Genomic DNA, 23,226 nt, shown 5'->3' on the forward strand with positions numbered 1-23,226 from the left:
CGCACTAAATTCTTATTCAACCATTACATTCATCTGCCACATTTCATTATGCATATAGGGTCATATGCCCTTTACCTTCTTACATGGCAGACGCTGTTTCAATTTCAATTTCATGAAATAGTCCTAGGCCAAATGCTAGAAAAGTCCCGACCTTTTAGGATATCTCAGCAGCAGTAAACGTGTTGTTCAGTAATTGGTATGACACCTCCCATCATCCAAAGATTCTACTTCTTGTTGATGCGGAACTAGCTACAGGAGGTATCAGGTTACTAAAAACTAACTGGGTTCAGTCCACTGTTGATACAGTGTCCACATGTTCATAGACAAAACTGCTTGAGAATTGATCACATTGTCTAATGGGTAGTGACAAGCGCTGGCGTTCAACATGGTCAAGATCTGCAGTATGGGTGATAAGGTAGGTGTGTCATATTACCTGATTTTGATGCTATGTCTACATTTGGCCAAGGAGTATAAATCTCTTAAATACATAACAATATTGTCGGCATATGGGGACACTTTTGAGCTGGCTAGACCATGTGCAGTTAATTTCTATTAACAGTTTAAAAAGTGCATAACAGTAATGTTTCTGATTATTGCTATCCAATATCCTTATCAGGCAAGTGTTAGTGTTTTGTTTACACAGTGACTGATGGCATTTTTTACCCCTGCGGTGTCTCAGACTTGACTGTCTTTCCGTTCTTTCCATGTGGAAGAAATGACACATACATTTCAGATTAAAAAAAAAAACCCTTTGTAGTACCATTCTCAATCAGAGTGCATTTTCCAAGATCACATTTAATGATGTTTAAACTTAAACCTCTACTAGAATACTACATTGGTGTCCTTGCGCAAAGAGATCTTAGGACTAAGGTGACCGTAACTCCCATACTTTAACATTGGAGTGGCGTAGCACTATGGTTGCTTTGTACAAGGGCAGCCTGATGTTTATTAACTTAAAATAGCATACCATTAAGGTTTCTTGGCCATATAACCTAACATAACACTAAGCTGGCAAGATTTTTGCATTGACTGCATCATTCAAAACAAAGCCAGTCACTCACAGTTGTTGTTATGACAGCATGAACATTTCATCGCCAAGTCTGTTTTGTGTCTCTGTTACAGTATCTTCTATATATAAACCAAAATGTAGTATTGAATAGATCTAGAGCCACAGTATTTGATGCACACTGGATATGTAGTCAGTGGTGTAAGATGTCTAAGACAATCCACAAGTTTGGGATTTTTAAGTTGCGATCTACATGGACATGCCAACTGTATTTGTACACAGAGAACTAAAATCTACAGTAATTTCCAATAACCTTTTCAATAAATTTAATGTGGCGGCCTGTGGCAGGGTCTGTAAATAATCGAGCCTGGACCATGCAATCCAGTGATCAACATCAGGAGCACTGATCTACCCAAATGGGATATGATGACATGTGTCAACCAAATCAGCAAGGATGACCATCTGATCGCATTAGTAGCCTTTCATTACAAGCATGGGTTGCTGAAGACAAATTCTAACCCAGATCTTTACAGGAGAAAGAAATATGTAAAAACGTCACTGATGCAGTGGTATCTTGGAGAGGATGTCTTTCAATGGACAAAGGACACATAGACAATCCCATTAACTCATCTGATCAGGTGAGATAAAACAACAATGTCCATTGTGGCATATATATTTATTTCTCAGTAAGCATGTACATAGATGTAGATGTATCACGGTTATCACAGGAATGTAAACACAGATCCTACACAATGTCAGTTTCATCTACAACAATGGACGGAGGTGGTCAAGGAGGAATCTGACACTTTCCTTAACACAAGGATGCAATCTTACACAAAAAAATACCAACCTTAAAATACGCACCTTGTGCATTTTGTGTTCATGTTTGTAAACGTGTGGTAATATGCCCAGTTCTTTACACACAGCATTTTCCTGATATTGAAAGGCGACACAACCTAGATGATTAGTTTAGTTTCAGATCATTGCATATGTGTTTGAAGCTTGGAGACAGTGACTAGTACTGAACTCATCAAAGCAGCTGCAAACTTCAGATGCAAGGATCCAGAGAGCACCTTCTAAACAATATCAAATGCTTACTTACAACTGATGTTACTTTCTGTTAATCTTTTGCTACACAAATATCAATGCCAATCCAAAACTTCTAGAGGCATGTCTTTAAACAAACAGATCTTTACAAGCTAGATATTATTAATGATTCTTATCAAGAGTGAAAGTGCCAGCTTCCTCCTGTAACAGCTGCAAGTGTGGGAAACCCGAGTCTAGTCTGGCAACATGTCATCTCCCAGTTCTTCATCACCAAACTCATCTTCCATCGCATCCTTGCGTCTGGCAGCAGTCTTCGGACGCTCCATCTGAGGGCCCAGGGGGTCGCTATATGTTGCATCTAAAGATGAATTATAGAATGACATCAGAATTCTTTATAATGCTTACATGAATTCATCATTCCTGCATGATGATTCTATAACAAATTTCCATTGTTGTTTAACTTGACAAGAGATCGCATAAGTAATGAGTTTTCTTCTCCAAGAACATAAGAAGACCAACAAACCTATATCTTGTTTCTGACCAGACTGGTAAGGATTCTCTTCTTCCTCATCAAATGTTGGACGTTTTCTGTCCCCACGCTGTCGGCCCTTCTCCTTGCGATGACCACCACCACTACCTTCACGATCTGCAGACAAAACATCATTGTACTCATGTCATCAGAAGTCTCTGCAGACATTAAGTAAGCCTTTGCTTTCAGGACAGAGACATATTTGTCCAAACAAAAGGCCATGCAAATAGACACAGTTTTATTACTCACTCAAAACTATATCCCTCTAATGACTTCACATTATTACAAATTGTTTTTTAACACTGAGTAATGCCATCTGTATGACATCAAAGTGGTTTACAGTTATGATGTCACAATGCTAATACCTCTGTTACTATAGTATTAGACCCTGCTTGACTCTTGGAAAACTGAGTGTCACCATACTCATTGAATTCTTAGGAAACAGGTATTTTGCTAAATATTACTTTGCTAAATATTATTTTGCTAAAGTTGGGTGAGTAATAAATAAACTACTAAACTATGTCCCATGTAATACCATATTTATGAAACACATGAATGGTATTGGTATGTATCTTGTTAGATAACAAACCATTAACAAGTTTCATAAAAATGATATCACAAGTGATGCCGTTTAGTAATCTCAATACACTAGATCATAAGTGTATCCACACAATCTCTTACAAAAAACAGAAAGAGCTGTGGACCTACTGCATCCTGGAATTCCAAGGATACAAAATTCACAAGGACACAAAAATAACTACGATCATATCTACAAATTGACATGAATATGGTACAAACGGGTGAGAGAGTATGGTTTAACATTGCTTTTAGCAATATTCCAGCAAAATCATGGCAGCAAACACCATGTGGGGAATCGAACCAGTGTCTCCAGCATGATGAGAGAACACTTTAACCTTTAGGCTTACCCACTCCCTGCTCCAGTGTAAACAGGACAATGTCCTCACATCTAAAACATATACAGAGTTTCGAGTGAGGAACACTCACCACTCCCTGCACTACCTTCTCGACGTCCACGACCACTGCCTCTCCGTGTACCGCTTGTAGCTCTCTGTAATACAGATTGTCATAAATACTCTGGCATCAAGTAAAAAGAGCATCAACCTCCCTCATCAAAAGTTTTGTAGGAATTAACATCTGCAAACCAACAACACAAAATACCATAGTATTATGTGAAATGGTTTGTTGCTTAACACCGCACTCAGCATATCATCATCTATGTTCTCTAAATAATGGATCAGACAATCCAGTGATCAACATCATGAACATTTATCTACAGAACTAAGAGTCATGTGACAACCACATCAGCGTGACTGACGAATTGATCTATTTAGTCGCTTCTCACCCTTATGAGCTGCAAAAGACCATCTCTAACCTATATGTTTATTTACGAGTAAAATGTTGAAGGGTATTGTTATGTCAAATTCTTGAATCAAATAACCTGCAGACAAGGGATTCCTGTACAAATAAGTCTGCTCTGCTGCCAAAGGCATCGTGTACAAGCTGGCCTCTCTCCAGAGGTGTCCTCCAAAGACAGAGGTCTCTCTACAGAGATAGGTAAATGACACTCTATGGAGGTCACATCTCACCTGTTCTCGTAGCTCCTTGGCCTTCTCTGCCTTCTTCAGCTTGGTGGCGTAGTCCTGAGCTTCCTTCAACCCCATGTCTGTACAGAGGCGTACAAGGAACTTGAGGCCTGGGACACAGAAACGTTACTGTACATACAAGGAAAGGGTTCCATCACATCATATCAGCTTAATATATATTGGAGGAAAGCCTGAAGTGTGACAGGCCGGAAAGGTTTCAAAGCTAAGGGAAGTAACTCTGCTCCTAGCAATTTCAAGGAGCCAATTTTCCATATATGGCAAAGATGCACATCAGAATCAAAATTCTGGTTCTCCTCCACATTGAATGTATGTTTTGTATCAGAATACATGTAAACAAACCAGTCCAAACCCATGAGCATCTGTCAACAATCAACAACACAACAAGTGTTTGCCACTAACACGGCAATGTCCCCAGCCGCCAAAGAAGAATGAAATATTTATAACATATTCACTACTTTTTACTTTTTGCTCACACACAAGATGGGTGAAACGACTGGTGTCTGGATAATCAGGCTGTTGACAAAACTGAGGACATTGGTTGCAATGTTCAATGGAACATTCCGTTAACATAAGTTTGAAAAGTGGACGAAGTGTCATGGTCATATGTCATCTGTCACCACATTTGAAGACACTGGGTACAACAGTTCATGAGATATCATGAGAGTTTGAAGAGTGGTCAAAGCGTCCTGGTCACACTGAAAATAAGATCAAGGTCATCTAAATCGACTGTTATCTGTGTAATCCCCCATGTTGTCTGTCACCAAATTTTAAAGACATTGGGTATTATGGTTCATCACATATTGCGTTAACAAAAGTTTGAAGAGTGGTCAAGAGTCATGGTGACCTTGAAAATAAGGTCAAAGTCACCTAACTCAACTGGTGCATTCACCCAATGTAGCTTGTCACCAAATCTAAAGACATTGTATATTACAGTTCAGGAGACATCATGTTAACAAGAGTTTGAAGAGAGATCAAAGAGTCGTGGTGACCTTGAACATAAGGTCAAGGTCACCTAAATTGACTGGTGTCTGTACAATCCCCCAATGTAGGCTGTCACCAAATTTGAAGACATTGGTTACGACAGTTCATGAGATATGGCGTTAACAAGAAATGGGACGGACAAACAAACGGACAGATGCTGCTGAACACATAGTCCCCCATTCCGCGTTGTTGCAAGGGACAATCAATAATGGCTCCTACAACATTCAGCACAGGTAAAAACTAACAATTATAACAAAATTGTTCAACATCCTTACATTCCACATTATCTGGGAACTTGCGATGTATTTGTTTGTATGTCTCCAAGGCTTGCTGGTAATTTCCACTTCGTCGGTGACAGCTTGCAATCATTAGTTGCCACTTGACCTGGTTCGGCCTGAAGGACATCAATGAGTTGATTGTAAATCAAATGTGTCTTCATACAATGAAATCATGGTTTGTCTATTGTTTAACACCGCACTGAGCAATATTCCAGCTATGTAAGGGCGGTCTGCAAATAATCAAGCCTGAACCAGACAATCCAGTGACTAACAACATCATGAGCATTGATCTATGCAATTTTTACACATGCGTCAACAAGTCAATGAAGATGACAAACAGATCCCATTGATCCCATTAAAAATCAGAGTCTGATTTGAATGATTTTCAGACAAGAAAACCAAAACTATGACATAACCAAGGTTTCCAAAACATGGGGAGGGAAACAGGGTTTTCTTAAACCAGGTCCCATGGCAGTCCGAAATGACAGAACAGATCGTAATGGTAAATGTAAAGCTATGACATCGATTCAACAATTGTGTTGAGTAAGTTAAAGATTTTTAAACTAAGTGTCAGCTATTCAGGGGCAAGCTCTGATACTTAACCATGATCTAACCCACTCAGCCACTGCTGTATTAAGTTTGACCACAATCTTAATGGCATTGTGTATTCAATTTTTTTCAGCTGTAAGAGCCATGTCAAGAGGTGTATCTGCACCACCTTCAGTGAGTGAATTTAGTTTTACGTCGCACTCAGCAATATTCTAGCTATATGGCGGCTGTCTGTAAATAATCAAGTCTGGACCAGGCAATACAGTAATCAACAGCATGAGCATCAATCTACAAATTTGGGAACTGATGATATGTGTCAACCAAGTCAGCAAGCCTGACCACCCAATCCTGTTGGTCGCTTTATTAAATGCATGGGTTACAGAAGGTCACTTTTAACTTGGACATTCATGGGTTCACCTTCAGTAATTGGAAGACTTGGTATAGTGATCATGTTGACAAGTGTATGTATTACAACTACGTACTGTACAATAGCTGCTCTCTCAAAGTAATGTATAGCCTTCTCACAGAACTGGGAGTCAATGTAGTAGGCCCCTAGCCACTCGATGACCGGGATGTTGGACGGGTCATGGCGGTAAGACTGGAACCATAAATGAAATAAGACGTTGACAAAATAATCAGCTTGATCCTCACTCAAGTTCATCAAAGTGTGCTGGGAACATTTCAGTCTTTCATTTACTTTATATCCTGTCTGAGTAAAATAACCCATTAACACATACAAGGGAGGTAACTCACATCATAGTAGTACTGGAAAGCCTGTGACTTGTCGCCCTCGTTGTCATACAGTTCCCCCATTCTGGCAAGGATGCTGGAGTCAGAAGGTGTCACCCCCAGCAACTGCATGAACCTGACACGGGGATAGGTTGAATGTCAGTGCAATCATACTTTCATACTATCATCCTGTTATGATTAGAAACCCGTGAAGGTCCCGGGGTAGAATAGGCCTTCAGCAACCCATGCTTGCCATAAAAGGTGACTATGCTTGTCGTAAGAGGCGACTAACGGGATCGGGTGGTCAGACTAGCTGACTTGGTTGACACATGTCATCGGTTCCCCATTGCGCAGATCGATGCTCATGTTGTTGATCACTGGATTGTCTGGTCCAGACTCGATTATTTACAGACCGTCGCCATATAGCTGGAATATTGCTAAGTGCGACGTAAAACTAAACTCACTCACTCACTCACACTATGATTAGATTCGAGAACCAGAGCTAGCTGGTTGGCTGGTGTGTTGTTCAACGCCATAGTACCAATATTCCAACTATATGGCAGCAATCTGTAAATAATCAAGTCTGGACCAGACAATCTCGTGATCAACAACATGAACATTGACCTGCGGAATTGGGATTCAATGACGTGTCTCAGTCAAGTCTGCAAGCCTGATCTGCTCTTACAACAAGCATGACAGGGAACCAGTGAAGTGTCACAGAAAGTAATACACATATTGGGGGAGGTTCAGGAAAAAAAGAACATTTCTAAATCCAAAAGTACTTATCATTTTGTCTTTCAGGGTGGGTCATGAGAAAACTGTCCAAGAACATTGTGAGAGTCATTCAAATTATCAATACACATAAGCACATTAAAAAGGTCAGACCCACCAATGTAATTAACGACAAACACCTTGGTCTCAATAAAACAAGTGTTTTTCTTTCCAGGAAGTATATAAACTAAAACCTGTTTGGTTGTTTTTATATGTTTATAGCATCAGATAGTAAGGGAGGTAACTCACCATTCAGTAGCTTGAGCTGAGTCATCAAGCTGGTCATGTCTACAAGGCTAAGGTCAATCATTGTTCAGGGATTGTATTCAGCTAACCATTAAAACTTGAGCTGAAGGGGTTTGTTGTTGGCAGGGGTACAACAGAAACATACCCTACCCAAAATCAGAATACAGAAATATACCCAAGGACAATTCCATTCTGCACTGTGTCATTTGCTTGATTGGAACTGTCATATTGTAGAATTACATGTTTTTGATTGTGTTATGTAAGAAAAGAGCATACACAGTATGAATATTTCATGATGCACAATACCATTTGCAACCAGCTGAATGGGAATAACTACATATGGTTTCAGAATATGGTGCAGAATATAGACTCATCTAGTGTTTATAGTACTGGGTACTGTATTCAGACTTCAGTTAGGGTACATTTCTGTAGTATCCATGCCTACAGCGTGAGCATGTCTACTTGTACTTTCATATCCTTTAAGGATCAACACTGATCAACTTTGATCAACTTTGATCAACTTTTACAACTACTGATCACCCTCAATGTGTCACTATATCATCAGCAAACTTGATCCGCTATGGTCATATAACATTTTGACTATTCCAGAAAGGTCTTAAAAGTTTAGAAGACTGAAAACACCCAAAGGCAACATGACTTGTCGGGTGTCTCGTTCTCTAAAGCCAGTGACTGACATAATGAGCATCGATCCATGCAACTGGTATATGATAATATGCATCTGCCATGTCATCGAGCCTTGCCACACCATAGTGTTAGTTGCTCCACAGGGTCACTGAATATATAACATAGAAAAGCTTTATGGATAAGTATCCTGAACAGCAAAAGAAACACAACCCAGACATTTGGCCACTTTTTAAAAAGAAGACATAAACATGAAAGCTTACTTTAAAGAGATTTCATTGTTTCAAAACTTGTGTTTCTTTCGCTGTTCAACATACTTCCTTCATTTTGTGACTAGCATTTCGGTACAGATTCTCGTACCCTTGTCAAGTATTCTTGACAAGAATTCTTGCTTGACAATGGTACAAGAATCTGTTTTGATGAATTAAAATAAGTTGTTATCCATGAAGTTTGTCTATATTGTACTTCCCAACTTCTAAACTGCCCCTCAAAGAATTCTAACTCAGATCTCCATTTGGGAAGAGGCTATAAGACAAGGATACATGTCAGCAATCTGGTACATGACCTGTGGACTGTTGCGCAAGATGGCATGCAGCTTGTAGAAGCAGTCCAGGGCATCCTCAAGTCGACCCAGACGCTTGTTACTCAGACCTGGCAGCAGGGGGAAAACAACAACCTTTTCAGAACTGTCATCACATTGTAGCATGCCTTTGTGTTTGTTCTCTAGCAGCACACAGCAGTACTACAGCTATATGTATATACAAGTCTGGACCAGACAAGTAATTGGACAAGTACCCATGCAAATTGATTACAAATGTAACACAATCAATGAAACATAAAGCATATGAAAGTAGATAACTTCTCACCTAGATTATACAGGGCTTCAACACATGATGAATCATTGGACAATGCCTCCTTGTAGAATTCTCTCGCCTTCTCGTAGTCTCTCTTGGCAAACAGCACATTCCCCTTATTTACCAGGGCTACAACACACAAAATGATATGTAACTCTACAGCATACTTGATTGCTCATGTCTCCTAAAGACACAGCAATGAACAGGTTAGAAATGAAAACTAACCCAGTTTTAGAGTCACTTCTGTCAAAGTATATTATTAAAATCATGCTTATCTGCTAAAGTTCCAAAGGGAATACATACGAATGATTACAGCAACAGGATTTTACACTTACATTAAAACGACTTAAGCATAAGCAGAACCATGATAAGACAATGGTAAGAGCAAGACATCAGTAATGGTTCTAGTATCTACAAACCTGCAGGGTTGTATCTGTCTGCTGTCATGGCAACCTCAGCATATTTATCAGCTTGGGCCAAATCTGTCTCCTGGAAATGGGAAGTAAATATTAAACACCTAAACCAAAATACAACCTATGATAGGTTACTGGTAACACCAAGAATCACTGCCCTGATTATCATGCATAATGTTTACAGCATATACATTAAAAAGCTATCCTACTGTCAAATTTATTAAAAATATGCATGATGCCATTAAACAATGAAGTTTGGGGAAAAAACATTATTTCTTCCAGTTGAGACAAAACACTGAGTCACGGAAAATGCACCATGGAAAACGTCAAGACTTTAAAATATCATTGTCTTACACCAAACCTGAGTGCAACAAATGGAATGGTTTCCAATACACCTGTGCTCTGCAGAACTGTGTGATATCAAAGTAATACAATGTCAAGGTCATGATGTCTGTTACAGAGGAATCCGAGTGTCAGTTTGGTTATAACATGATTTCAGCAATTCTCAGGCCAAATGAAGACAGGGCACCCAGACTGGTCTCCACACAGTGTGATTATGATGGGATTAATCTTATATGTTGTAGCCTAGATGTAATAAAATACATCTCTATCTCCTACAGGTTGAAATAATTACACACTACATGAAGAAATATGCACTTGTCAGTCTACATGTGCTAAGAGGCCCATTGCATCACTAAAACGAAAACACATCCGAGACCTTCTGTACAATCTTGAAGAAAGGAGTATTTTACAATTTATTTTACACAGTGTTGAAATGGGGTTTAATGTTGTACTTAAGAATATTTTGCTCATATGTGTGTGCAAGTGTGACTGCATGTATCAGCCCAAACTGGTTACAAACAAACTTATGAAACTGGTTTTATTGTGCACTGAGATTCTGCATTTAAGCATAGATACCCCGTGCAGACACATTTTACTGACTCCAAGTCAACCAGTACTTACTGTCATGCCAAGTGCCAGACAGTGATCAACAAGTGCCATATTTTGTTGTATTTTGGTATGACACAGACAAGGCTGCATTCCGCAACTTCCCATTCTCAGGGCAGACACTCTAACCACTATGCCATGGAGACAGTTACAATGTTCAGCCTATTGTTGCTATCATACTATCCACCAAACAAAACTGAACTGGGTGCTATGAAATAATAAATGAGGCTACATATATGTGCTGATAATTATTCACAATATATTGTGAAAGTAGTTCTTGTTTCTACCTCTAGGTGGACACAATACTACTATTGGTACACATGACAGAAACTGAAACTATACCATGCAGAGAATGTGCTGACCATATATTTAGTGAGGAAACTCCAGCAATGTGTTAATCTGGTCATCAAATCAGGATAATGGAATAGAACAGATGCTGTCGCTAGGACAAAGTTGGAGACATTCTTCAATTTTTAAAACATTTGTAAACCTGATAAAAGACAATATTGCCTGGTTAATTTACAAAACTTCACATGAACCCGTTAAATAAAGCTGTGGTAGGTGATTTGATTCACAGAGGCATTAAAAGTTGCTCATAACATCAATCATTAGACTGCCTGGTTCAGATCATTCAAAAGCTGCTGTCAAAAGGCTGGAAAATTGCTTAGTGCAGCATAAAAACTGAAACACACATGCACAACACACATGCACAACACACATGTACCCATTAACACACACTAACACACACATCAGAACATGCAGATGCTGATGCAAGCACACACACACACACACTCTCTCTCTCTCTCTCTCTCACACACACACACTATCACTCACACTCACTCACACACACACACTCACACTCACACGCACACACATGCACACACGCACACACACACACGCACACACACACACGCACACACTATCACTCACGCACACACTATCACTCACGCACACTATCACTCACGCACACATGCAACCATATACCCACGCAACCATCCACACACCTAAGCACAAACAAAATAATCCAAAGATTCACCACATGGCATTAGGAAAATGCAAACCGAAAAAAATGCACCATTTTTATGAACAAAAATACTTGAGGGAAAAGAGGATAAAAATAAGAAAACATTAACATCCAGAACTTAAAACTATATAAGTAAGCATGGAAGCTAGTACAAGCTGAAGATCTGCAGAGAAAAATAAGATGAGATATGTGGAATGTTAATATACCTCCTTGTGCTGGCACATGCAATGAAAAACATGGGCATGAGAGAATGATCAAATAAATCATTGCAATTCCAAAATCAAAATTGCATTGATCAGGCACAACATGGTGAAACCTGTGAATTTTACAAATCACAACTGAATAAAACTTGAAATGCCTTGTGAGTTATAGTGAAATACCCAGTGAGTTACCTCAATGACTTATACACACTCACAAGTTCATGTGTAAAAATGTTCATGATCTAACCAATGTTCTTTATCATTTATACTGCTATTGTTCATTTCTTTACATAAATGAAAATAAGCATTGGAACGTTTAAAAGGGAAACATTTGGACATGATTCTATGTAACCATGGTAAAGGGGGACATTGTTTTTTAATGTGAATGTGTCAGATACGACCATTTCACATTCCACTGTTGGTTGATAGGAAGACATTTTCCATCACCAACATCAAACATCATTTTCAATATCAATTTCCCTTATCTTCTTCTACCAGCATAAAAATTGTCTGCATTCAGACATTCGAATTCTTGCCAGGAATATTATTGAAAGTATTTCAAGAAATGAAGAAGAAATAAAATTACTTCAAGGTGGGAATCTCTAAGAGTCGTATCAAAGCCATTTTACAATCGATGGCACAGTGGACTTCTTTAAGTGTACATGGTGAATGAAGCCTACAACATCTGTATTAAAAGCAAACACACCCCAGCCTACATCGACACAGAGTAGTCTCCCCTAGTTTGAGGTCATCATGGTACTTACCAGGAAGTACAGGAAGGACAAATTGGTGGCAGCTGTACTCGCAACCTTAGAATCCTTCTTCTCAAACGACTTGAGAGTCTCAATAGCCTGGAAATATGAGACATGTAACTTCATATAATCACAATATGGAGACAAGTGGGAATCACAAAACTGAACTCGAACAAAAGTCACCTTGATTTTGTTTTGTTTTTCAGAAAATACTTGGACAGACACACATTGAATTGTGAATGTCTACAAAAACACTCATAAGCCAGTATTCCACTTAGAGAAAAAAACGAGAGGAGAAGGGATGAAAAGAATAGAGAAAAAAATTACTTTTCTTCCCTCCAAAGGCTTAAATAATGCAAAGCATTAATTTCATGGGTCTTTAGTGCAAGGTGGGATCCCCCAATGCTGACCAATGATATTCTTGCATTACAAAATATACCTGTGTAATGAGTACATGAGCAGAGGGAGGTTGTAGGTACCTGCTGAAAGTCCTTCTGTTTGAGGAACATGATAGCCTTGTCAATCTCAAGATCATGGGAAAGGTCGATGTACTGCGAGTTCTTCACTTGTTCAATACACCTGAATAATCCAAGAATACATACATTTGGCCAAACATGACAGCCATCTTAAAATGCAAACATTTCCTTGTGGTCAAGTTTTACTTTTGCCATTCATGCAACCATTTCCAAAACAATAGTAATGCGGAGTAATTCTTGTATGAAATCTAAACAGCAATAATTCTGTCAGGAAATCTGCTGACCCACATGTACAATTCAAGAGGCTCCTAAATATGATCTTCCCAGAAAACATAACCATGTCCTGTAAGTGAGACTCTAAGGCCCAGCTTGTAATAATACATAGTATCCAGCTTCAAACAGGTAGGGAATCAAATGGGATTGAATTCTTCGTGTGGACTGGGAAAGCGTTTCTATAAGAACTACCACTGCCTACCAGTCATATCCAATGGAGAAGGTGGCCTCTATAGCAGGAGAGATGATCTTAGCTGCCGTCTTGATGCACCGTTCAGCCTCATACTTCCTGCAACAACCATTATCAACAGGGGTGTGTGATGTAACTGACATACTAGTACACCATGATATAAAAAACAAGAAAAATGTACCACAACATATTTAGAAAGGTAGGCATGGAGTATACACGTGTGACAAGTCTAAAGTGGAGTAATGAAATACAGAAATTACCGATTGAAAAAGTGAAAGTCAGTACAAACTTCCTGATACACTGTGACCACAGCAACAATGACGTTTCCAGAAATTATGTCAGAAAGTCTGATGTTTCCATTACATTTCATGTTGATATCAAATTACAGATGAAAGAATGTATGCCATCTATAGTACAATGAAATGTAACATGTAAGTATGTAAAAGAGTATGGTGATAAACTGCAAAACAAAAGTCAAGCTTATACTAAGTTATAGCTATGATTAATGGTAAACAATGTCTCTCTACCAGTACTCAAGACTCACTTTTCTCTCTCTATCTGCCGGAGAGCATCATTCTTGATCACCTCCAGCACCAGGTTGTACTGCTTGTCGTCCTACATAAAGGTATCATGTTTACAGGTTACATCATTACTTAAAGGACATAGAGAGACTTAACCATGTGCTCACTGACTACATATTGCATAGTGTAAACAGATGTGTTTGTTTGTTTCAAGCTCATACTTAATTGTTCCTTTATTTTCTTCCAGGTTTCTTCACAAACTTGTAAAAAAAAACTGAAAAAATTGGGAAACACTTGTGCTTTCATGTGATCCCCTTTTTTTCCCTCTCAGTATGCTAACATGTACAATTAAGGCACAACCATTGTACTCATACACTGATACACACACAAACAAAATAACTGTACTTAGGATACACAGACAGACAATAATTGTACTTGGTGACAACATCATTTCATCTCACCAAACACAAGACTGGTTGCCTTTATTTTGTTTAATGCCACCCTCAGCAATATTCCAGCTATATGGCAACAGTCCGTAAATAATCAAGTCTGGGTCAGACAATCTAGTGATCAACAGCATGAACATCTAACCATGGAATTGGGATAAGATGATGTGTGTCAACCAAGTCACGAAGCCTGACCACCCAATCCTGTTAGTTGCCTCTTGGGTTGAAGGGTTGATGAAGACCCATACTAACCTGGATGTTTTGAAGTCACAAAGCAAGGTGAGAAACAAGTTCTGATATCAACGATGTAAACACAATAATGTCTAACAATTCTGACTCATGAAATATTACACCATGGAGTCACAACACTCAAAATAGTAACTACAACAGTGATCCTGTTTTAACAAGTGTCGTGTTTACCACGATCGTGGAAACCCTTTTCTCCCTTGCATGCAAACATAATCTGGAGTGTAAGTAGAGCATGCAAGCAGCACATACCCCATGAGGTAGGTATTTATCTTCATCGTCTATCTTCAGATCCACTGTGAGAAGCTTCTGAAATGCCCGTCTCATCTTGTCACGATCTCCCAGCGCAAAGTAGCACAGAATTAGATTAAAGCCAGTCTTGAATGTTGGAGACTCAGACATGATGTGCTCGAATGATGTGATGGCATCATTGTACTGTCCCATCTTTACAAACACAATACCAATGTTCTGCATAATGTTGGTTCTGGAAAGACAAAGAATAATCAAAATGTCACTGATTGCTGTGCATAACTTTGCCTGAGGAATTCTAGATGAAGGACTATGAGACATTGAGAATATCAGTGACGTTTTAATCAACATGGCTTTAAGCAGTTAACAGTGTCACAGGATACCAGAAATGGGCTTTACACAGTACATCCATGTACAAAATCAAACCCATGTCATCAGGATTGCAAGTCAACACTTGAACCACATGGCTACAGCGCCTCACCAACCCCGTAAAAAAATATCAAAGAAGTGTTTCAACCATAATCATGGTGATCAGAGGTACTGGTAAAATGATTAAGAAACTACTAGGAATACACAGTGTAACATAAATATGTGTACAGATAATCTCACAACTAAGTAAGCTGGTACAAAAATCTATGGATGAACAACTTCTTTGTAACAGTAAGAGAGATGTTTGGGTGTAGGTTCTAACACTGTTTATCAAGTAAATGTGTTGGAATCTACACTGAAACATATCCCTCCTTACCACTTTCAACAAAATGCCCTAAAAGAAGTTAATGTACATACCTCATCTCCTTGTGCGTGTTGGGCACCTGGTCAAGAGCCATGCGATAAAACTTGATGGCCTTTGGGTAGTTCTTCTGACGGAAGTATATATTCCCCATGTTGACCTTGAGCCGACCTATTGACAACAACAATATACTATAAATAACAGTCAGCAATATTAGTCAAAATCCAACAGGTTTACAGCAGTGGGAGAGGTGTATCACTTGGATTATACAGAACTCAATAAATGTTTCCTTATCCTGACTCATGCTTAATTGCTTATCTCCTCTTCCTGGCGAAGGTAGTGGAACACCTGAAATGCCTTGAAGTTCCCTTCTAAACGGCACAAATACACTGATTTTCTACTTTTGATTTTATTTTTAATCTTTTTTCCATTTTTTTGCTGATAATGGCACGATCAGTGACATCAATTTCTTCTGCACAATAATTCATGGATAACTACTCAATTTAGGATCACAATCATAATGTACATACCAGCATTGCTGAACATCCTGTTTTTGACAATGACTTGGTAGGTATTGAGAGCCTCAGCAAACATCTCATTGGCCGCATACTGGTTAGCGAGATTGAACAACACCTGTAACACAAGAAACAGGTATCATGAGCTCTCTATGGTATATATCACCTTCAAACCTGACATGACTGACATGATAGGACTAAAAGTAAAACTTTATTTGAATTTATGTTAAAGACCTCACAAACTTCAAAATACTGTTAGAAACACACATTAAAATTAAATACCCAGTTCAGCATATACAACTCATGCATACTAATGAATACTTGACAATAGGAAGCTAATAATATTAAAGGTCACATGCAACGTAAAACACAACTTTGCAGATTCTGGTACCTTTCGGTATGCACTTACCGAAACAAATCATAAAAAATGTCAATTCAACGTATAGAGTTGAAAACAACACGATGAAAAAAGCCCGCGAAATCGTAGTTCAAACGTTTCAAACGTAAAAAAAACTTGTTGATTGTGGTAAGCAGTCTCTGTCACAGAGAAAGCTCAGTGTCTGTTTATTCACACCTATATGTCTGTCTGCCTGTCTGCTAAAGACAACATGCAATACACAGCTTCAATTATTGACCACGTGCAATTTGAACTTAGCACCTATCAGACTATATGACATAAAGAAAATAAGTTGATTTATGACTCGAGTCCCGTGTCTGCCATATTATGTAATTAGGCACGTGTGATACACATGACATGTTTTTGACATGTTGTCTGTGGGTTGCAAACAAACTACATTCATTTTTTTCGGATGACTGGATCTGACGGAAACTGGTGCAAACTCTTGTCAGTTTCAAGTCCTGCTTTGTGCTTGGACAAATGACAGATTCCAGCCACGCAGTAGTTTGCCATCTCTACTAACATGATTTTTGATTGGATCGAGCGCAAATTCAGAGAACATGTATTTTCCAAACCAAACATCTCAATATATATTCTTCATGGATAACGACTTCTTTTAGTGTATGTGATTTTGTTTGACAACAGTATATGAATCCATACTGAAACAACACATCAAGTACATAAAAAGAACTTGTTATCTATAAAGAATCTTACTTTCTTGTGAAAGGCTATACTTCTAAAATGCCCATCAAGCAGATCATCTTTCTGTACACACAATGAACCCTCAGCATATCAGCAAATGAAACAGCCAATCGGAAGCCATCGTTACACTTGAGTGCATATCCACCCGCTATGACTGGGTTCGGTCTCCCGAGGGCTTCATTTCAGGGGAAGTAAGCCCAAGTACAAAATATTGCACTTTTGAATCACGATTGTACGCTTATAATTTTGTTTATTTGTTTTTTTAAAAGCAGCAATGTATATTATATGTCATGAATAAGTGATAAATATGTTTTAATTATGTTTGATTTTTTGGTTGCATGTGACCTTTAACATTATTACATATAATTATTACAAACTTTTTAAGGCACACACTTACCAACTATTAGTTTGATATCAAATTCAAAAATTCAAAATTATTAAAATCAAAATACTTTAGATATTTAAATACTTACTTTTCCTCTAGCTCAACTTAAATCAGTTTTCAGACTTCCGTTTGAGCCGACAGACACAATGACACCAGCAGCCATAGACAGCCTTCAATCAAACCGAATGAGTTGCATCTTACATGTATAAGGTGCTTTGCACATTTTGTGCTCAAGAATGCACTTCTGGTTGGTTTAAATGAAGTATCTGTCCCAGTACCTAGTAAACCAGACGACCGAGTATTACATACCGAATATGTAAGGTCAAGGTTGATTTGGTCTCCCATGGAAAGCTGCTCTCTCTGTCGGACAAGAACACGTTCCTTCCTGCCAGCTTCTTTTGCTTTCTCCAATGCCTGTCAGACATTATGAACAGTAAGACAATACGCTCTTTAAAACTCAAAAGTCAAACAATCAACATTTACATCAATTCTGTATTACATATACAATCCTACACCTGGGTGACTACTGGGATCTTATGGAAAATGTACTTTTCTGAATAAAATTGATATTTTATACTTATCCTTACTCATGCTTAATTGCTTATCTCCCTCTTCTATTCGAAAGTAAGTGGAACATTTGAAATCCCTTGAAGTTCCCTTTTTCAAAAGAGGACACAAAATTACACTCGCCCATGAGTACCCTCCCTTTCCTCGATGTTTTGGCACCAATATTGGTCACATGACCAGCCATATTTATCAGTCTAGTTTTTCGCCCAAAAGGAACGTTGTTTGGGCGACTTGGGGTCACTATACAGCACTTTTTCTCTTTCTTTTTCAGACTGTTATCTAAATTTTGTTGTAACGGGGTATATAGTTTTCAGTCTGTATAATTAATTCTGTGATGTAAATATTCTGTGTACAGTTTTTGATATCAAGTTTCCACTAAAACATCGGATAAAAGAGGCAGACAAGCAAATCAGCATGAGTCAGGAAAGGGAAAAATAGGAAAAATGATACATACTATGTTCCAAATCCATGATACTCTGGTAATAGTGCACAATATAAATGGTAAGAAATAAAGAAATTACTGACAAAAACATTTTATTCAGTTTGTGGATTTTTGGCGGAAACTGAAGATTTCAATGGGTGTATACCACTTGTTCCTCGTGTTTTGCTCACGTTTTTGTTCTATTTAGTTCTTGTTCATACTGTATACCAATCTCAGAAACTGACAATCCAAGTATAACCTTTAACTCTAAGTACCACTGACATTGCAGGTACTGGTGAAAGGTTACAGTCCTATAGAAAGTATCAGATATGGCAGCAGGCCAAGATTCTCTCACCAGCCCCAGTTCGCCTTGACTGTTACCAAAGCAGCTCTCCTCTATCAGTTCATTGACCTTTTTCTCTAGCTGCCGAATCTTCTCCTCAGGGCTGAAATTTCACATAATATGCCACATCAACACAAACTGTGTATGTATTTATCAATCAATTTTAGAACCAGATGAGATTTTTTACAGAGTATTTAAAAAATGTATGTAATGCATAACAAAAGAACTTGAAATTAATTATATCACAGTAATGATCATTTAAGTTTCTATCTCCACTCCTGACTCCGATATGTAAATACCTACTGGTGTTCCAATTAACTGCAGTGACCAAATGACCAATGCAATCAAGAAAACTTTCTCATAATTGAACACAAGCGATTTTGGAACTCTTAATGTTTGAAACACTTGACGACAGAACATATCATTGAAATTGTAAAGGCCTGAAAACATGTTTATTTCTTAGAAAACTCACTTCAATAACTGAAATGTCATGACTGAACATTTTTGGAAAACTACAGGAAGGTAATGATCATGATATGTCAGTCATCACTTTAAAGTAGCAAGATGCATCATCTGCAATAACAACCTGGATAGGAAAATCTGAAAAATGACCCTAACCAATTCTTTTCGAAGACTGTTCATCGGCAATGAAGCAATCATCAATTGTGAGATTTCAACCAATTCTAGTAATGCCAAAAGTGAAACTAACTCAGGGTGTCTGTGAAATCAGGGTATTAGGACAAATGATATTCCAAAATAGGGTGTAATGTATCAGTTACAGGGGGTGTTAGGATTGGTCTCAAAACAGTACATATACCCAATACCGTTTTGTGTAACATTTTTCATGAGCCTCTTTGACACACAGAATCCTACGACAGTGTGTACAGCGGCATCTCACCTGTCCTCAGGCTTTGGTTCCAGAGGGGGAGCTGGTCCACGTCCTGCTTGATTCATGGGGTCAAATCCAACACCTGAACAGATACAATCATAGTTTACATGAAAACACTTGAGAAGAGGTGTTTATTACCTTTATATCACAGTCGTGCTTCAGCTGGAATATTGCTAAAAGAGGTATAAAATTAGACTCACGCACTCTTAATCACATTACGTAGATCATCTAAGAATTTGTTGCATTTTAAAAAATTTCAAAAATAAATGAACAGAAGCATTCTTTATCAAACCTATAACAAATAAAGACATTACAAAACCATCCCCAATTGTGTTCTCTAGCTATTTGTTCAGTGATTAATGTGGACTTAATTACCTCTGTTGCCAGACGATGTGAATCCTGCTGCCCGCACTGCTGTCATTGGTCGAGCCTGTCCATCAGCCTGTATGGCTCCAGTGATTGGTCGACCCATGGAAGATGGCATGCCTAGCCTACCTCGTGCTGCCGTCCCGAGACGGGCGGAGGTTCCAGGTGGCATCTTAGCAGTCTGAAAGGGAGACAAATAAACATCTTCTCAACAAGAGCACTTCTCAACATCAAATTCTCAACTATTCACCTTTACAGATGTATTCATTTGAGAGCTTTCTTTGAAGTACATTCTTTTGTTAGCAATATAGCAAGACATGGCGCTTCTATGCCATTTTAAGAAACTATAACCAACAGTACTTATGAAGTTATAATTACATCCTCATTTTTGGGATCACTCTGATTTCAGTCTAACTTGCAAGACAAAGGCCATTGATTGGCTAAAAGAGAATAGTATAGTTTAAAGAATACCAAAATGAATTGTCATCCTGTGGCCAGCTATGAAACATTTCCATGAAGTCAAAGGATACAGGCAACAAAGACAGTTATTTTTTTTAAAAAAAACAGAGCTAAGATAATGATCTCTCAAAACTAAAGGTATCTTTTTAAAAAGCATGATGACGTTCCATTCATGGGTGAATGTCCAAAGGTGTCTTAAATTTTACGTACAGGTGGTGGCCTCCTGCCATGGCTTGTTCTCAGTACAGCTTTCTGGAAATTTTCGTCATGAGCAAGATCCTATAACACACAAGAAACAGCCCTGACACCAGGTATACATCAGATTCATTGACCTAAAGAACAAAAATAAATAAACCTCCTCTGATAATGTGTGGTCTTGTTCGCAAATAAATAATATTAAATAATGAAATGAACTGAACAAAAGACATCTGGCAACCTTTATTGCCTCAACCACCATGACCACAACAGCTAACAATTTGTTGAAAGAGAATCATTGTTTATTCTCATGACCCAATCCAAAATGCAAAACAAATAGAAACTGCTATATATCATGAATGCTAAAAAACAATTCAAAGGTGGATATCAACATAGCAAAGCTGTGTTTATTCAGTCACTCCAAATACAACCAGGAGTCCATCATCGGCTCATTATAACTGCATTATCACAAGTAGAACAAGTTCAAAAGAAAAGCTGTTTAATCATTTGCATGGAATAGACTATAATGAGCAACATACCAAAACAGTTGTTGATGGCAAGAAGATAAAGATTCCAGCTCTAAGGGATACTATTATCAATACTTTAAAAAAACACTGTATTTTGAAAAACATCATTTATTTCCCACATCTATACACATCCCTATTTTGAAATTTAGAACCTAAATTCTAAACTTTCTGATCAAAACTAGCAGATGGCAGAACATACCAAGAGAAGAAGAAATATGTAGACTATGTAACTCACTAACTAAAAATATCACAGTTGGAACAATTCATCAACTCTTAGCAAGGTCATGTCACCAGTCAATTTTAATCTTAGAAAATGTTTATCACTTTCTATCTCTCCCTTGTATAAATTGTTACGTAAATAACTCCTCATCACAATGCATGTTTACATTTATGCTCATTTGTATATTCTTTGCTCTTGTACCAATGATGGTGGTTTTATGAGAATAAAAAAGTTGAAGTTGATATATTAAGTTATAATTAAGCAACAACAATCCACATCATTGGGCAGTAAAGACATGCAATCAGACAGCCAGGTCACACACTTTGACTGTTGTTATACAGCCAGTAGATCTGCTCACATACTGGTAATCCTACTCTGCAAACCCAGCTGGACTCTCCAATTCAGTTGCAATGATTTACATGTACTTCATAATATATGCACTTACCTCAGTGTCTAATGTGGCATTATAGTCATTGAAGCCTGAGTACATATCATCCTCATCTTCACCTGCGAGATGTACATGTTCCATCATACTGAGACGATTCATAACATGCACATCCACACCTGTTCAAACACAACACAGACAATATGAAATACACATTGCAAATCTTGTTACTACACACTGTCTAGCTACTGCATGTACATTCCTGATCAATTAAACATGATTAAATTGTACAACAAATCATGGTTCCCATTGTTCAGCAATGGACCACAACACAACAACAATTACTTATAATATACCATTGCCTCTACGTGAAGATAAAACACCCAGTCTTTAATTCTTGTAGAAAAGAGGCGTGACTTGCAGATCACACATCATGACTTTTGTACAATTGTGTTTGCCGTACAAAATAACTAACTCTGAATGACTCTTTTACATTTGAGTATACTTGTGCAGAACAAGGAACATTAACACAAAGACGTATTGCCTGTGCTTGTGGTGTCATAAAAAACGTAATGCAAGTTTTACTCCTATGGCATTCTAAATAACGAGGTGACTTCCAGCACTACATCTGACATGTTTCATTACACCTTGTAAAATGCTCGTGTGTTATTAAGTCTAGGTGGCTAAATCCACGGACTGTATCCGAAAATGTGTGCAAATATCCACGCCAATCGTCCAGAACTTGGCAGAAGATATTCGTTACCATGATAAACTTATTGCACGAAAATTGAACACATTCGGTACAACCAACCATCACATGATCAAATGGACAGGAATATTACCTTACAAAAATAAAGACTAGTTAATTGTGTCATTTACGATTATACATAAAACTGTCTAAACAACACTACGTCGAAATACTGAGCTATAATAAGATATATTTTCCGAGCTTACCATCTGATTTTGTTTTCCTCTGGAATTATATCCCAGAATGCCTCTCTCCGGGCATGCGTGTTTCGTGCGCAGGAAGCTAACTAGTTTCCTCTATGGCAAGCGCGTCAAACTTAACGCTTCATATGCAGACAGAAGCCTAGTTTGAATTGACAGTGTTTACTGTAGCAACGTGCGTC

The 23,226-nt window shown here is 38.2% G+C and overlaps 1 protein-coding gene across 3 annotated transcripts; it reads right to left on the reverse strand.

The window, feature by feature from the left end:
- Window positions 1-1,665: 1,665 nt before the first annotated feature.
- LOC137287191 (intraflagellar transport protein 88 homolog) lies at window positions 1,666-23,128 on the reverse strand. 3 transcript variants are annotated; one of them, XM_067819373.1, is made up of 25 exons: window positions 23,051-23,128; window positions 22,157-22,275; window positions 20,980-21,048; window positions 20,320-20,491; window positions 19,954-20,026; window positions 19,068-19,158; window positions 18,034-18,138; window positions 16,256-16,358; window positions 15,782-15,896; window positions 14,999-15,230; window positions 14,078-14,148; window positions 13,546-13,632; window positions 13,074-13,173; window positions 12,607-12,693; window positions 9,677-9,746; window positions 9,270-9,386; window positions 8,946-9,054; window positions 7,765-7,803; window positions 6,769-6,880; window positions 6,498-6,613; window positions 5,464-5,582; window positions 4,190-4,296; window positions 3,588-3,651; window positions 2,577-2,699; window positions 1,666-2,411 (listed from the first exon to the last, which is right to left on the reverse strand). In XM_067819373.1, exons 2-25 carry the CDS (start codon window positions 22,256-22,258, stop codon window positions 2,287-2,289), a joined length of 2,508 nt encoding a protein of 835 aa, XP_067675474.1. In that variant the 5' UTR covers window positions 22,259-22,275; window positions 23,051-23,128; the 3' UTR covers window positions 1,666-2,286. The 3 variants fall into 3 exon arrangements, with proteins under 3 accessions (XP_067675474.1, XP_067675472.1, XP_067675471.1); XM_067819371.1 differs by having other exon boundaries at window positions 2,187-2,411; window positions 2,577-2,702; window positions 23,051-23,097; XM_067819370.1 differs by lacking the exon at window positions 23,051-23,128 and adding an exon at window positions 22,453-22,472 and having other exon boundaries at window positions 2,187-2,411; window positions 2,577-2,702.
- Between the last annotated feature and the right edge of the window lie 98 nt (window positions 23,129-23,226).

The sequence above is a fragment of the Haliotis asinina genome, chromosome 6, assembly GCF_037392515.1.
Source record: "Haliotis asinina isolate JCU_RB_2024 chromosome 6, JCU_Hal_asi_v2, whole genome shotgun sequence".
NCBI lineage: Eukaryota > Metazoa > Mollusca > Gastropoda > Lepetellida > Haliotidae > Haliotis > Haliotis asinina.

Coding starts and splice junctions, on each gene's coding strand:
- LOC137287191 (XM_067819371.1), bottom strand. CDS start 22,258: ATGAATCGTCTCAGTATGATGGAACATGTACATCTCGCAGGTGAAGAT. Junction 9,387..9,676: donor AGACAGATACAACCCTGCAG/GTTTGTAGATAC, acceptor TGTGTGTTGTAG/CCCTGGTAAATAAGGGGAAT. Junction 2,703..3,587: donor AGAAGGTAGTGCAGGGAGTG/GTGAGTGTTCCT, acceptor ATGTTTTGTCTG/CAGATCGTGAAGGTAGTGGT.